We start from the raw sequence: 18,383 nt of genomic DNA, 5'->3' as shown, positions 1-18,383 counted from the left end.
GTTCTTCACCAATAAATAATAAAAATTGTATTTTATAAACTATTCTAATTTAATTGGTAATGATAATTTTATAAAAGTATCTTGTATTTAAAATACTCTCATTTAGCAAAAGTTACAGGTATCTTTTATATTGAATCTTTAGAGTATTTTGAATCTGTATCTAGATTGTTTTTCTGGAGACCTGCCCAACTCTGGTTCCAGTTTTAAATATATATGTTTGACAAACTTTTAAATGAGGTAAAATAATTATCTAAATATATTATAATTTGGTATTTATGATGACGTTAATTTTATGAACACATTTCCACCTAATTCATATTTATTATCGATTTATCCTTGATATATGGCAATTGGAAATACGTAACCGTAGGGAGAAGCCTTTGAACATTTCGAATTGTTGAAATTTATTTTTCAATATATTAATAAAAGGCCTATATTTTCGAAATTGTAATATGGTCATATATTCCCTATTATTGGAATAGAAATATCATTATTATTAGCTCAATATATCCTTCTAGAATTCAAATCAATCTCTTAATATCTCGGATGGTTACAATATATTAGACCTCTTTATTTGTTTATCATAAATATTACTTTGATCTACAATTAGGGAATATAAGTTTTTGCCGACACTTAAAAAAAATAAATCCGATGGACTTTTACCATGCAAATCGTTTTCAAGTTTTAATATCTTCCTCTTCCGAATTTAATCCATCATTATAAATTGCAAGAAATTACAGAATAGCTTATTATAGAAGATGGTTCTAGATCTGAAGACAAAACTCCATAATTTGTTAAGTCATTTTCATTGAAATCTCCTTTATTATTAATTACAGAGGGGTTTGATGGAATTATAACTATATCTCCTTACTCAATTAGTTCCTCTTTAAAAATTTGAGCAAGCGCTTGTTCAATTGTTAGAAATCGATTCATTTTATTTTCATTAATTATGTAAAATAATAAAATGAAAATTCTACAAAAATAATTTATCTAAATAATCAATTTTAATAATATAAAATTTTATGAATACTTTCAAATATTTGATCGAATTGAATAAAAAATTATTAGAGGAATAATATATTTTTATTATGCGTATTCGATTCGAATAACTGCTATTCGTATTAAAAGAATAATTTGTTTTTAGGTGTAATAAAAATTTTTATAACTCATTAAGCTAAATTTTATTTGTTTAAATTTTTTTAAATAATCCATACTGCTAGATGGTTAACTGTGCACATATGCCACCGTCAATATTTGATCACCCATCTAAATTTTATTTACTTAAATATTCAGAATGATTAAATAATGTTATATATCTATAAAAAATACACATATATAGTAGTTTTGAAAAAATTTCATATTATGCTCGTGAGATCACTTAGAAGACTTATTGATCCCAATTGAGACGATTCTATAAGATTTTTATTTTCAGGTAGATATTAGGGGATAATGATTTCTCTAAAATATGAGATCATTCTCACTTTTTAAAACCATATATAAATTTTTATTAAAGAAAATTTTAAAACTTACTCTAAGTGGGGAAAGAGGGATGTTGCATTTTGTAATTTATAAGTTTTATAAGAATTCTATTTAAAAAATTTTCATAGCTGTGTTTGCATGGTTCTAAATTATGTTAAAAAAAATTCAACCAGCTACGTTAAGTATCTTAGGGTAAGTGTTCCTCGAATATTCAATGAGTCGGGGAGAATGTGAGAATATGATTTCGTTTTTTAGTCCAAATATGCAAAAACATACAAGGACGAAAAAGTCTTATAATGATTTGACAATTATTACTTCAATATAATTTTGGTTTGGAAAGATGCCCCACATTTAACCATACAAATTATATCTTTAGAAAATACTTTTCTTGTACCCTTTAAAAATAATTTAAAAGAAGTGTATTTCTGAATGAGAAATAATCCAGGCAAATTGTTTACTATTTAGTAGGCCTATTCAAAAATAATTCGAATCTAATCAAATAATTACGAATAATAAATTATTTGTTTTATCTGAATACGAATAATAATTCGTTTTATTCGATAAAACGAATTATTCGTAATATTTAATAAATCTAACATTTGTCATTTCTATTTGTTGACCAGCCAATCTGACAGGTGATGTGTTTGTGTTTAGAAAAATTTTAGCACAAATTTAAAAAATTTTTATTTGCCACATTTTTTGAATCTCATAATAAATTATATTAAAAATTACACACACCAGAGGTATATAAAAATATATTACATCTCTACAATAATTATTGTTAGCTAGCCTAATTATGTTAGAGGAGAATGCTTCTGATAAAATTATGCTTGATGTTGAAGATAAGAAAATTTCCTCACAAAAGAGAGCAATCATATGGGATCAATATCAAATCCTTAAAGACGGTGAAAAGGCTGCTTGCAATCATTGCAAGAGTATTATAAAATGTAAAGGCAAAACAACATCTCCTCTTATCAATCATTATAATAGGTTTCATTCACACCTTAGTAAAAAAAATAATAAAATTGACATTTTTTTTAAAATCTACACCAAATTTTTCAAAAAAAATTAATTTTAAGGATAATTTATTAAAATTATTTATAAATAATAATATATCTTTTAAAATTATTAATTCAAATGATTTTAAAAATTTTATAAGTGATCTTGATTGTTCTGTAAAATCAATATTCTCCAATACTCTTAAATTGCACATGTTTAATACATTTGCAGAAAAAGAACAGTTGGTAAAGGAAATAATATCTAAAAATAAAAGTCAGATTAATTATTCATCTGAAATTTTGACTAGCCCAACACAGGTTCCTTTTTTAAGGCTAACAGCCAATTTTATTGATGATAATTTTAAAATAAATAACATAATTTTGGATGTCAGTTCAATAAATGAAACACATTCAGGTGAAAATATATTTAAAGCCTTTGTCAAAATAATTAAAAATTATAATTTAGAGAATAAAATTTTTTATATAACTTTAGATAATGCAACTAATAATAAAACATTTATTGATACATTTTCTTTAAAATATTCATTAATAAAAAGATGCTTTGCCCATGTAATTAATTTAATATCCAAAGAAATTTTAAAAATTTTAGATCCTTCAATTCTAAAACTAAGAAACATTATTAGAATGATTCGTAATTCCCCTAAAAATTAAATTTATTAAAAAATATATGTAGTTCCCTACACTCTCCCCTAAATTTTTTAAAACCAAAATTGGATTGTGAAATATGGTGGAATAGCACCTACCAAATGATTGAAAGTGGCTTATTGTTAAAGCCTGCTGTAACAAAATTAGTTAATGAAGTAATAACTAATATTAAAATTCTTCAAGAAAAACAAATATCAGAGGTAAACTAAAATTTATAATTAGGTAATAATATAATACTTTGATAACATATAGGAAGAATGGGAGGATCTTATAAAAATTAAAGCTATCCTATTGCCTTTATATGAAACTACAAATATGGTGTGTGGGGAGAATTATCCTACTTATAATTTGGTTATACCTTATTATATTTTAATTCTTGAACATCTAAAAAATGAAAAACCTGGTTTCCATAAATCCTCTAACAATAGTTTCAAAGTAGCATGTGATAAATTGTTAGGCTATTATAATTTAACTGCCGATGATGCAATAATAACCACAATATTAGATCCCAGGTTTAAAGTAGAATATTTTAAATCAATATATGTTGATTATGATATTGATTTATCCAAGTTAATGGACAAATTTAAAGAGATTTACAATAGATTTACATGTATTTAATTTACCCCCATTTAAATATGATTTTTTTATAAGCTCATAATTATAACTGTCAAATAAATAAGAATAAAATTCAACAAAACAGGCTAGACATTGTTTTTAAACAAAATTATATTCAACTGTGTGAAATAGATTTTTATCTGAGTGAACCAAGAGCAATACTGACCCGTTAATGTGGTGGAAGGCAAATGCATATCGGATCCCCATACTCTCGAAAATGGCAAGGGATTATCTATCTATACAAGGAACATCAACTGCTTGTGAAAGGCTTTTCTCAGTTGGAACTAATTTTTTGTCAAAAAACCGCATGTCATATAAGGAAGAAAATATAAGAAAAACTCTTTGCCTTAAAAATTGGCTTAAATTATAAATTAAATTAATAATATGCATTTTAATTTTGTTTATAACTTGATTATTTATTATCAGATTATTGATTACATATTATTATAATTTTTTCTGTTTAAAATCAAATTTGTAATAAAAAAATTTGTCAATATATTTGAGCATGATTTATTTTATTAAAAAAATTAATTCGAATCGAATACAAATCGTAGATTTTATTATTCGTACGAATTCAAATAGTAAATTATTCGATTCGTTTAAACGAATCTAATATGAATAATGCACGATTCGAATTCGTTTTTGAATAGGCCTATCATTTAGGATATATCAAGTATTATATAAAAGATATCTTGCCTAAAGGGCCATTCCACGTCAAATCGATCACGATTCGGCCGACCCCGTTTAAAATTGTTAAAAATTTCTGGAATTATTTAGATGGGTAAAAGAGTGAGAAAGCCGTTTATTTTAGCTCGCTAGCACACCTGGTTCTCGAGATATAGGGGCTCAAAGGTACAAAAAAGAGCCACTTTGGAATTTGTAAAATTTTTAAAATGCTTATATCTCAAAAACTATTTATAGTAAAAAAATTTATAATATATCATTTTGTAGGTAAAGAAATTCTCTAATGGGCTAACAAAGAATAATAAATATTGGCGCCATTATAGGCTCTTAACGTCTGGTTAACCTAAATTGCTTTACCTGTAATTTTAAGCAAAATAGTGAGATTGTTTTCGAATTTTTTTATTGCTTTTTATTTAGACACCTTTGCTAAATATATATACAATATCAAAACCTTGGCGACGCTATCGACTCCAAAAATTGATAAAAAATAGATGGCGCTATTAAATTACAAATTTTTGCTGCTAACTTATCAATAACCAGATATTTTCACTTTTTATACTAAAAAATTTTGATTTTCTATTAAATATACTAATTAACTAAGGAGCAGAACTTAATAATGTAACAAATTTCCAATAATTTATATCTTTCATATAATTTTTTTAATTTTTAAGGTGTCTACAATTTTATCGAATTTTTCATCATTTGAAGATATTGGTATAATTTTAGTCGTTAAAACTTTTTTTTTTACTCTAGATATTTTTTTCTTCGAATATTTCTTTTCACATAAGCGTTTTCTTTTAATGAGAGATTCCTCATTTGATTGTAGGGATATATTAATGTTATCAATAGCCTCTTGATTAATTATATGAAGGGGAGAATCAATATCTACATTGTAATTTGAAGTATAAGGAATGTTTGCTAATTTTTGTCGCCATGAAGAGCATATTAACATATCTAAATTTAATAATCTTTCTTAGATTCTCGCGATAATAAGCAATGTAGATTAAATGGGTTGCAACATTTTAATATTTGGTAAGTCCTATGTGGTATAGAATAAAATTTTAATTGATCTACACCTAGAATACATGTTTTTGCACTCTCCAAATCCAGATCGTTATTGGTAGATAGACGATAAAATTAATCTGAACGGACAGGTTAAAATTATTTCGCAGAAAGAGAGATCGTTTAAACAATTTATTTTGTAAAATATAATCGATGCCTAATAAAATATTCGTTTTTACTGCAGCTGTTATATATTATCGAGTCAATAAGTTATTCGCTCGCTATAGTAGCAAAGTAGAGATCTAAAAAATGTAAAACATTTTAAGGATAGTGGGAGGGGAGGGGGAGACAGAACTGGAAAATTTTATCACAATTCTTATAAATGTATCAATATTTTCATTTTCCTTGAGAATAATATTTTTCAACCATTTCTTCAATTTTTGGTAAAAATGTATATCTCGGAAAAGTCGATAGCGTCGCCAAGGTTTTGACATCGTATATATATATTTATAAAAGGTGTATAAATAAAAAGCAAAAAAAAATTCAGGTAAACCAGATGTTAAAAGCCTATAATGGCGCCAATATTTATTATTCTTTGTTAGCCCATTAGAGAATTTCTTTACCTACAAAATGATATATTATAAATTTTTTTACTATAAATAGTTTTTTAGATATAAGCATTTTAACCAAAGTGGTTCTTTTTTGTACCTTTGAGCCCCTATATCTCGAGAACCAGGTGTGCTAGCGAGCTAAAATAAACGGCTTTCTCATTCTTTTACCTATCTAAATAATTCCAGAAATTTTTAACAATTTTTGAAGGGGTCGGCCGAAAAAGTGCTTTTTTTGATCGATTTGACATGGAATGACCCTAAAGCAGTAACTCCAACTACTATCTAAAATTGATTTGTTTCTCGTAATGTTTGGTCCTATATGTCTTTTATGCCTTTCTCAGAAATGTAGTCGAAGAGGGAGGCAGTGATCCTGCCAATTTTTAAAAAAATTTCGTGCCCTTTCCTGAAATTTTATTTCTATTGTTAGCAATGGCGTTAGTGTCATGACTGGGAAAAAATCTAGTGTAGCAAAGCGCTTTACACATTACATTCAACGATCATACTCTGAAGTTAGCAGTGTTCGGTGCTATAGAAAGTGTAACAGACGTTAATCACTTTGAAACCTTTTTTGACATCATATACAGTTTATATAGACAGTTTGACAAAAATCAAAAGGCATTGGGTCAAATAGCGTCTGAATTGATCATTCAGTTGCTGAATATTGGAAGGATAATTGTACGATAGATGTCTAGAAGTCTTCATACTGTTATTTGGAATAACTATGAAGCACTGTATACGCATTTTACAAATTCTAGCAACAATGCTAAGTTTAGCGGGCTGTCCACCTATTAGAAAGTGGTTATTTCTTATCAGTACTCGTCTTGATGTATGATCTATTTTATTTATCCAATCTACTGATTGTTCTTTGGGAAAGAACAATCAGTTTACCTGAAAAATCAATAAAGCAAATGCGTATTATAAAATCGTTTTAGGATATACTTGATAGGTTTTAATCTCTTATAATTTCTAAATGAATGTTTATTTAATATTTCGTCGCCTGAGATATCCACTTTTTGTCAAAAATGACTTTTTACATAAATCAATTTTTTTATAATTATACCATTTTTATTTGCATAAAAACCTCAAAATATTTATAAATTAAATTACAGTCAATATAAAGCTTGCCAGAAAACAATAAAAATTTAAATTTTAAAATTGCTCTCATGTAAAATTACAATATTGGAATAATCTAAACAGGCGATGATTTCTAAAGGAGAATATATGATATTATCGCAAGAAGCTAAAGGAAAACAGACGGCATTCTGGTATCAACGAAAATCACATTGCTGCCTTAATAGGCAATATGCAAAATAGGTTAATGGATGCTTATTCCAATAATTTAATAATTAAAAATACAATATTAAATTATACAGTTTTATCTATCTTCTCTGACATGGAATATTTAGATAATAATTGGCTAGCAGACCCTCTCATTTGTTTGAAGAACAAATTAAACAAATTTGTTTCCATCTGAAGCCCGATGTGAATCTCGCAATAAATGGGATGAGTAAATATATCGATGATAATAATGAAAGTAATAAATCTCTCCGTGATTTGAAATAGTTTTTAAATTGTATTGACCTAATTCTACGTAATACATATGAGCGCGGCTAACACCTTATGAATGTCTGACTGATTAGTCTTATGATAAAATATATTTCCAGTTTAATGATGATAAACGTTAACGGGCCCCCTCTCAATCAGGGGAATCCATATATTAAAAAGTGGCTGACAAGTCACAGGTCTGCAAACGATTCATTTAAGGAAGCGCGTAATTAATATTATTGAAATCGATTTGCTATGGCGAATATTATAGTTTATTTTCACCTTTTCTTGCATTCTCATATATGCATTTTATTATAATATAATTATTTTTATATTATTATGAAATGCATTTTAAAGAATCACGTCATAATTTTCAAAAAAAAATTGCCTCAAATTCTTGGGAAAACAAAAAAATTATCTATTTTTTGCCCATTTTAGCGTACCCCCTATTTTTTTGAGTAATAGCATGCCCTCACCTCAAATTTTAGGACTACTTCACTGGCTATTATGTTAACTTGAACCTTTAATGTTGAATTCAGAGACGTTCCAGTAGGCTATTATTATATTGCTAGATAACCTAGATGAGGATATCCATATTGTTAAAGCAAAACAAAAAATAATTATCTGTGTATGTAGTATTTTCTTTATACGAATTAGACGATAAATTGACAAACAGAACACTTATATATTTACAAATATGAAGGGAAAAAACATATTTTATATAGACACTAAAATATATATAAAAATAGTAATTCACAGAACTCCTCCCGGTTTAACAATCTGCTAACGGAGGTCCAACTGTCTAGTTGGTTCTCCTATTTACAGCTCGGGAGTTCTTATCTTCATTTAAGGGTCATCGGGGTGCATAGATTACTCAACGATTAAAAGAAATATTAAAATAATCACCATTTTGAAGTTTATATATATAATCCCGAGATAAGGGAATTATTTCGGACCCGGTGGTGGGGTTGTCCTCTGGTCTGAAGTGAACGCCTGTGGTCATAATGGCGCGGGAGTTATCATATGCTTCTCCTTTCCCCTGACTTTCAGGATCGGTCGGGGTCGAAATCCCGACGATGATTCTTTGGGTTTTGGATGTGGTTTTGACGTAATACACGACGAATCCTTGAACGTCTTTTATGATCTCTTTCTTCCACCGTGGGTTGGGTATATCTGTTGGTATTCGCACCCATACGAGATTTTCTTTATGTTAGTCTAGGGGTGTTACGAGGGTGGAGTGGGTGATATTGATTTTTTTCTCGAGGAGGTTTAACGGACGCCGGATATCAATCAGTAGATATTGTATTACTGGTGTTTGTTTTGTGGCCAGATGGGGAGTGTTTTCTAATAGCCTATTTGGAGTCAGTCAGTTGTGTTTGAATTTCGGTTGCAAAAAAATTCTCTTATTGCATTTAGTTACGATATGTCGGGGGTATCCCATATAAGTAAAAATGCCTTCGGGTAAGTTTGGAATGGCCAGGGATTTCTGGCCATTTGGAAAAACAATCCACTAATATTGACTAATTGTTTATGTAATGGTCCCGCGAGATCTCTCTGGGTATTTTTCTTGAATTGTTGACAATTTTCTCATATTTCGCTGATAGTCGTGAATCCCTGGTTAACTCTGGCCACAACATGCTTTCTGGCTGATTCTTTCATTTATACTATTTCCGGGTAACAACGGAATATCTTTTAATATCGAGAGCCTTTAGTTTCGGGGAATTTATAATCTGATTCCACGGACATTAATTCTCTAACTATCTACAATTCGTTCTGTATTTTTCTATATTCTTGAAATTCTAATATAGTTAACTTTGGGGGCCAACCGTTTCGGATGTTCTGTTTAATTTTTGAATTCAAACACAACAAATCAACTTCCTAATTGGCTATAGGAACACTCCCCACCACACAAAACAAATAGCGATACGATATCTAGGACATGATATCTGACGTCCGTTAACCTCCTTCAGGAAAAATCAATATCACACCCACCCACGGTGGGATAAGGTGACCTTGCAAGGATATGTCGTTTATACGCTAAAACACATCTAAAACCCAACTATTCATCGTCGGGATATCCAACCCCGACGGGATCCCAAAAGTCAGATGAAAGGTGAAGCATACAAAGATCCCGGTGCTATTATGACCACTTCTCACTTCACAACAGAGGACAACCTCGCTACAGGGTCCGATATCTATTCCCCAATTTTGCACCACCGATTCGTGACACTCACCTATCGTAACTCCCAACATAACCAAGGATCAAAACCCTACCCCAACACATAACTCATACAAACTCTAGATTCCGAGATCAATTATCTTAGGATTGCATAGATTTTAAATATAATGGTCAAAATTAATTTCCCCAAATGTAATCTTGCCTGAAAACAAAATTCTTATGGAATCGTCTAAATTGGAGTCTCTTAATTTTGATCTAAACACGATAATTCCTCATCCAAAATCTGTATAAAATGGAAGGGAGAAAAAAAATACACAAAAATTATCCATCATAACTTCCTTCCCCTTTAAAAAGATGGTCAAATAATGTGCAAAATATAAAAGTTCTGATTTTATTTTATAAATTTCATTACAAAAATTGATTTTAGTGTCCAAGATATAGCTATATGAAAGTAAGCGCGCAAATTCATTTTTTTGGGCCTAAGCCCGGCCCAAAATTTTTAATTAATAAATATATATTAAACGCATTTATGAATTAAAAATCACTAATTGTTTTTGTTTTGTCCTTATCACACTATTTATCAATTAATTCTGATAAAAAGATAAAACATTATTTTCCACATTATTTTTTTAATATTTTTCAAGCCCGCCACCCTACTTTTTTAAAAAAATTTGGGCCTGACCCTCTTTTTAAATTTTTGGACCCGAGTGTAAACCTTTTTTAGATGTAGATCCTTATACTATGACCTAACTTCTGAGATTAAATTCACTTTTATTATTTTTTGAAAATAATTTTCATATCAAGCCAAACCCTATCAATCTTAATCATAAGTAATTGACTCAATAAATTCTACTAATTCATTCCCCCCAACCCTATCATTCGAAAATTAACTACCTTTTTATGGCCTACAATTTCTTTTATTTTTATTCATCCTTTTCATTCATAAATCTCCACTAATTTATATATTGGTACTTTTAAAAATAAGAACACCCAAGATATCTTCTTAGAGTCATCCAACTCGGATCACAGCATATCTCACCAACTCACGCTGGAACGTCAATGCCGACAATCCTGGCGGACCCAAATAGTTTCAGATCTTAAATGTTCCTTGCTCTACGGATACTCCTACTTGCAAAAGAAATTTGAGAAAGTTAACTCTTCCGCAGGAGCCGTTACTCTTACGGCGCCTATCGATGACGTTTCGACATCCGTATCTACGGTACCCCCTTATGACCTTGATTCTCGGAACGGTAATTTATTATTATGTCGATTTATATAGCCTATACAATGTTATTAAAGTCACGTGATGATATGCTATTTATAATTTAAAAAATTCTCCAGGTAGCTCCAGCATTAGAGATAGGAGGAAAAAGAAATTGACTGGGGGTGGAGGGGAAAACAAAGCGCTTAAACATGACAAGATTTCTTTCAAAGGAGGAATTAAGAAAGCGAAACGCATTGTAGAGAAAAAGAGGACGATAGAAATGGAGAAGGATAAAATACAGAGCGGCGAAAACGTAGAGGTAATATATAATACAAATAAGAAATAAAAATAGCATTGCGAAATGACACCTTGCTCGCTTTTCTTTCCTCGGCATAGTCACCAAATTTTTTATACGATAAATGATGAGGTGTATTTGATATCAAAATTAATATTTTATACTACAACGTCTACACGATATCTATTTAAATATTGATATTGTGCATAATTTCAATTAAAAATTAATATTTTTATTTTATTTGCCGTTTTCAAATAGTAATTTATTATAATTGGTTCATGGTATTAATTTAGTAAACCAAGGATAGTTGTTTCTTTAGTTCAAATATTGAAAACTGCTATACTACTCTGTACCTTTACAAAATTTACCACCAATTACAATATAATTTTAGCACAAACTCCAAGTTGGCATTTTTACATATCGTTAAGTTTAGATTGATTTCCTAGCCTTGCTTGAAAACATGGTTGCTACATTCATAGATATTATCAACATTTGCACATATATCATATCAAGGAATACGAATAGATACTAGATTCATTCCTAAAATCGTAAAAAAATAAATGAATCAATAATATAACTAGCGCCGATGTAAAAATACTTCTTTTTATTATGTGACATGACCATTTTCTACATGTAATTATATCTCTTTATTTTAACCAAATTTTTTTTCCGTTGGTTTAATATTTAAATTTTTTTATTAATCAATTTAGATCTCGGAAAATATTAAAGTATTATCATAGAATAATAATATAGACGAAATTTTAAAATACCGATGGATGGAATTCAAGTTGGAATTTAAAATAAGTTGTAGAATGCCGAGTTATACTAAATGGGCTACAATAAATACAATATGAGCAGTATAAATTAAAGATAAGACTCACTTTTAATATTTCACAAGGGGTAGAAATCGCTGGAAAGACTATAAATGAAACGCCAGAATTAAGAAAATATTATATACGTGGGCTATATGCTTTACATATTATGTTAAAATGATTGAAAATAACTTTCGACACTCATTACGAAAAGCTATCCACACTATCGGCACCACATCGAGACACGCTCAGTAAAATTAAGCTCAATACTGATAAGGATATCAGATCTTCCGACTCAGGCATCCATAGAATTAGCACAAATCTAAGTCCTTTGTGTCCCAGCGTCAGTCCTCCATATAACGCCGATTCGGATGAGGCCAACGATAGCGATGGAAATAACACTTATCCTTCCCCACCTTCTGGATATGTGTTGGAAAAGGCTTTCCTCAAATTACCTATCATTTTCCTTAAATCTGGGTAATATTTATGTTTAAACAATTATAGTTGATAATTATTGAAAAACTAAATAAAGACTATATAATCCCTCCCCCCTTCGATATAATATAAACTTAACTATTTATTTTTTAATTCTTCTTAAAACTTTATGAAAAAATTTTTGAATATTATTTATTAATAAAATTATACATAGTCATTAATTTTAAATGGACATTATTTTAAGAAGAAAGATCGATATGAAAAACTTATGTTTTATAGGAGAATATTGATGTAAGTTATAAGAAATGGAAATTAAACAATTACCCTTTTTATTTGATAACAAATTATGAATTATCTCTCGTCTACAAAAAGCCACATACAGAAGACATTACATCCTCTAGTTCTCATCACCATTCTTCTCAGTAGAGTTTTTACAAAGCCTTAAATATTTATAATAGAATTAGTCTAAAAAAGAATTAAAATTTATTTAAGGACTATTTTTATTTTAAATCATGGCTTTTCCCCACACAAAAAATAATATTACTTCTAAAATTTAGTAAACAAAAATTAATAAACAGTAAATTATAAAAAGAAAAAAAAACTAATATTCTACTTTTATATTTAAAGAATAATTGAATAAAATAATATAAAAGCATTGTTTAAAAATCAATTATAATAATTATCGGGATAATTCAGTAAAGATATACAATAATGACTCAAATCTTAACTATCTAAAATACCAGATATATATCAAATATCATGTAAAAAGTTATACGGAAGGTCTTGTGATATGGAATTTCTCAATTTTTTTGAAAAATCAGATTTGACCGGAAATGTATTGAATTACGTATAGTGTACCAACAGTGTAAATTTTAGACAATCTTACCGTTAACTTTTGAACTAGAGTTAATTTATTTTCATTTTTATATCGATTTTTCAGAAAAATGCATAAATTTTAATGACAATAATTATCTAAAAGATATAGGGTAACGACTGTACATATGCTGTGATACATTTCCGTTCAAATTAAACTTTCCATGGATAAATATCGCTCTCGATAAATTCTTCTCCGTTTTATGCCGATTAAACGGAGAAGAAGAATTTATTGAGAGCGTGGTATATTAAATTGAGATACTCCATATCCCTATGGATTCCATATCTCATTACGACATATATACTTGAGTATGGAGAAAACATTTCACGTTCATTTGGTTGTATTGGGGGCTAATACGATATAAGGCAATCAAATTGATCAACTGCTGTTCTATTTATTCCAACGATCCAGTTATGTTTTCATTTAGTTGATAAGATTTAAATATCATTTTATTTTATCAACCACTCGACTTTAAGTAAGATTAGAACGGCTATCAACACTCCAAGTTTTAATCTTATGCAAATATAAAAGTAAAATTTTAACATGACATGGATCATCACTGTTTGTTGTTAAATAGATATAAAATGAAAATATGACTTGTTTTTGTAGATATTTTTCCGGAACATTTCGAAACATTATGTTCCATGCATTTATATCAAGTTCCATTCCCGAAATTCGAACGTTCCGTTCCAGCTTAAATTCAAAATCATAAGTCTCACTTCTCTTCAGTTCAATCATTTAATTTAATATATTACATTAATTTGGTTAAAAGTTTACTTACGATATTTTTTATTCTACTCCAACAAAACATTTTAAAATGCAGTCAAATCCTCAAAGCCATTATCGTTTATCGTTATCAATTGAGTTTGGTGGAAACCAAATATACGCAAAGCATTAGACAAGTTACTACTTTTTTATGCTCTATATTGATATTTACATTATATATTATTAAACTATTTATAACAAAAATATTTAAAAACTAGTTAATTAATCCCCGAATCTTTAAAAATAACTTTATTTTTTACTGTTTAAATGTAAATGTCATAATTATATATACAAAGAAATACGAGTTTTAAACTGGCCACTCAGGGGTAATAATATAATCAGGTCTTTAATTAATAACTAAGAACTTTTAAAGGTCATCCTACTAAAAGATAATAACTACTCTAACTACATATTTTGTCAAAAAATATCTAATTGAATAGGTGTTGTGTCGACAACTCATAGAAGTTATGATGAAGGGAGTCTGTCATTCTACCTACGTCCCTATACATTTATCCGATCGAACTCTTGAGAATGAACTGACTAATGATAAAAGTGATATATTCAATAGACTATCAGTCAATAGAAATTCATCTATCAAGGTAAGCAGATTTTTCGCTAATTATATAAAAGTTTAAATAAATATTAAGTCATGGTCCGGTATTTGTTATTACGCGAGCTGAAGCACAAATATTGGACTGCCATAATCCTAAAATAACCAATTTCAGTTTAAGAGACTGGTCTGTTGATCTTCACTATTCACCTCAACGTAGTATATACAAATGTTTTAAATCAAGATGTTCAGCTTTCTTTAAAATGAATATTTTTCTTACCAAATTACCTTTTAGGCTAATTCAATTTACATCTGAATAAAATGTGCAAAAATAATTCATAAAAGGCTGTAAAACTTTTGTTTTTAAATATTATGATAATTGAGATATTAATATATATTTTATAATCATGACAAAACGGAAAAATTTTATCCTTTTGTTTTACTTTTGCTTCGATTTTGGTTATGGAAATTTATAGGAAGTGGGAAGAACTTTATTAAATTAGTAAGAAGTACAACTTATCAAAAGAAACATTATATATAGATAAAAATATGGATATATTTGTTTTTTCTTCATTAACTAAATCGTTCTCCCTCATTATAGGATACCTCTTCTAAACAAACGCCTGCTGACGCTCTATCCCGCGCCTTCCATTTACTTACCCTCACTCCAACTTCAAGTTCATCCATGTCTTCCCTCACTCCCCTAACTCCCGGTTCTTTAAACCTGACCCTGAATCCTAAAAGCCATTTCAATTCTTTTCCTTCACTTTTTTCCCCGTCATTCCTCTTCGACGAACTTTTATTATTAGCTCTTATATGCCGGGCGCTTGCGAATTCGGCTGCAATCCTGAGTCTCGCACCTGAACATGAAGAGGCCCGGGTCGTATCCGCCGATGATGTGGCACGAGTAAACGACGCTCTCTCTCTGACGATCGGATTTGGGGCGGGGCCCGAGCCCAGTTGTTCTATTGGATTTGGAGGTAATGTTAATACTGTTCGATATTAATTATATGGAAAAAGAAGGAAAAGGGTAGAGACAGGCTTAAGAGGATAGATTTTGAAAAAATATATTATAAAATATAAAACGTAAAAGAGTCTCATAAATAGGGTGGGTTGTGCCGATCCACAATTACCTATCCCATATTCATACAAAACCATCCGATATTTAGATTGATTTTTATTTACATCTATCTTTGAACCAATTTTATAAAAAAAAATCAAAATTTTCTGTGCAAAGAATATAATGATTGTTAATTATGGGCAAATCCAAGATTTATTTAAATCAATATTTTTCTTTAAAAAAAAGTCAAAAATTATTTTAAAAAATGATTAAGGATTTTATATGGCCAAGACTTTAAACGTGGGGATTTGGAATACAATTTTTATACCTTCTTATTTATATGAAATATATATTTACATGAAAAAGTAAATATTAAACATTCTACAAATAAATCAAAATTATAATTTGAAAAGATAGGTCTCGTCATAAAGAGGAAAAAGAATTTTAATTGCACAATCGTAGTTACAGATAATGCATTAATACATGCTGAAAATAATGAATAATATTAATAGTAAATTCTCATTTAGGAAAAATTTTAACTTAGGCTTTTCATATATTTAATCTACTCTAAGGATTTAGAGGTAAAAAATGTAAAGGAATAAATATTCGAAGCATATTTAAGTAATCCGACAAAATATTGACAAGATAAATTACCAAAAACTATAAATATCAGCCTCAAAGGGTCTTTTAAAGATGCTAATTTATAAAATCTTTGAATTTATGATCGAACATGTGGTGATGGCTGGCACACCCGGTATTAATAATTAAACATCAAATCAGAAATGTTTAATAAAATAATTTTTTCGTCTTCCATCTTTAATAATCTCTCGGTTATGAAATCTTATAATAGAATTGGGATAAAGAAATACTCTTCTTCTATAGAAAGTATGTTTTTCTCTTTTGGCCTAGGTTAATTTAAAAGAAACAAGTTTGGACCAGGAAAGCTGAAAAATTAGTTTTTCTTCATAAATTTAATTTGTTATTATTGAAATTTACATTTTAAAGGAAATACTAGTTAGATTATGTGTTGTTTGCTAGTGTTACATATATAAAATCGAATAAATTGATTAAGAATTATTAGAAAATGCGACTAAATAATTTTTAATTGCTTATAGGTTTATATAATATTCAAAAGGTATTTATTTTGTATTATATACATGATATTTATTATCATGATATATCTATATAAAGGATATCTAAAACTAAAATAAAGATTATTAAAGCACAACCTAGTTATTACGGATTGATGTTTAAAGATGGCAAAAAATTATGGACAACTTTTAAAAATATTCTTGAATTTTTATTTACTACTATCCCGCTCCATATGGACAGCCTTTTAATTTTTAGCATTAATAAATCTATGTATTCCATAAAAAATTTAGCTTACAATAATTAAATTTTTGATTTTTTTTAGTTAGGTGGGCTGTCAATCATTTTGGTGTAGGAAAAGATAATGTAATATATAATTAAAAATAAAAATCAATATTTTAAAAAAATATCAGTGAGGAGCCTAGCCAATATTCGTAGGTATAAACTACTCGCTATTACCCTTGAACGTTCGGTCAAATTCAACCCAGACAAGTTTACTTTATATAAATAATTCTTAATATATATTTTTTATTTTCATATATTCATGATTTTTTTATAATTGAAATAAATTAGAGATGTGCTGATTTTCTACCATTACCCATATAATGCTAGGTATCGGACTGATATTACCGAATTTATGTACAAATTTACTGAAATAAAAAAAACATACATAACAAATATATTTTATTTTAATTCATCAATTTTTCTTAAAATATATAATAATAATAATATGAATTCTCGAAAGCCCTGTAAAATTTAAAAAACCCCACATTGATGGACCTTTTTAAAAAAATACAAAATTAAATATATCATGAAAATGATTTGAGATAAAGGCTGAGTGGCATTTTTTTGCAACCACGCATGGTAAAAGTCCCTGAGACAGTTTAGGTGGTGTTACTAACCGGTTAGTAGTTCGAGCAAGATTGCAACGCCCATATGAAAATCACACATTGACAACAATGGATTTATTTAACTATGCAAGAAATAATATCCATGGGGTAAATTATATATTTGTGAGCAATAATGAATATATTAATATGGAAGATCATCTTGAAAGCAGATTTTGAGAACTAAGAGAATTTCTGGAATACAAAAGTTCCATGCCCATAGGCGAAAACAAAATGAAAGTCAAAATTTAATAAAATTCTTTGGATGATTTAATATATTTTATATATAATTATTAATTTTTGATTGTATTATGCAATTATGCAATTTGAGACAAATAAAGTTATAAATATGTTTAGAATGATTTTGTCAAGTAATTTCGAGACAAAATTTGACTAAAGTGTTAAATAAAGTATATTATCCTAGCCACCTCTCAAAAATTTTGTTTTCCCAACCTCATAGACTTTCCATCCTAAGCTTATCATTCTTTTCATAACTATTAAAATATGATGATATTTATATTAAATTTGATTAATTTTAGCCATATAAAGAGTTATAACTCCTAGAGTCATGTTCATCTCAGTTTAGGAGTACAAATATAAAGCAATGTGTTATCCATGTAGAGGAAAAATATA

The 18,383-nt window shown here is 28.5% G+C and overlaps 1 protein-coding gene across 1 annotated transcript in view; it reads left to right on the top strand.

Moving 5' to 3' along the window:
- LOC135924282 (tetratricopeptide repeat protein 7B-like) overlaps positions 1-18,383 on the top strand; it is a 57,903-nt gene that overhangs the window by 6,350 nt on the left and 33,170 nt on the right. The window contains exons 5-11 of the mRNA XM_065459337.1: positions 10,765-11,029; positions 11,121-11,302; positions 12,305-12,567; positions 14,223-14,301; positions 14,605-14,763; positions 15,316-15,694; positions 17,277-17,355. Coding sequence (XP_065315409.1) covers positions 10,765-11,029; positions 11,121-11,302; positions 12,305-12,567; positions 14,223-14,301; positions 14,605-14,763; positions 15,316-15,694; positions 17,277-17,355 — 1,406 coding nt within the window. The remainder of the gene's footprint in view (positions 1-10,764; positions 11,030-11,120; positions 11,303-12,304; positions 12,568-14,222; positions 14,302-14,604; positions 14,764-15,315; positions 15,695-17,276; positions 17,356-18,383) is intronic.

This window comes from Gordionus sp. m RMFG-2023, chromosome 2 (genome assembly GCF_954871325.1).
Source record: "Gordionus sp. m RMFG-2023 chromosome 2, tfGorSpeb1-WG-v2, whole genome shotgun sequence".
NCBI lineage: Eukaryota > Metazoa > Nematomorpha > Gordioida > Chordodea > Parachordodidae > Gordionus > Gordionus sp. m RMFG-2023.
This window is presented reverse-complemented; position numbering and strand designations above follow the sequence as displayed.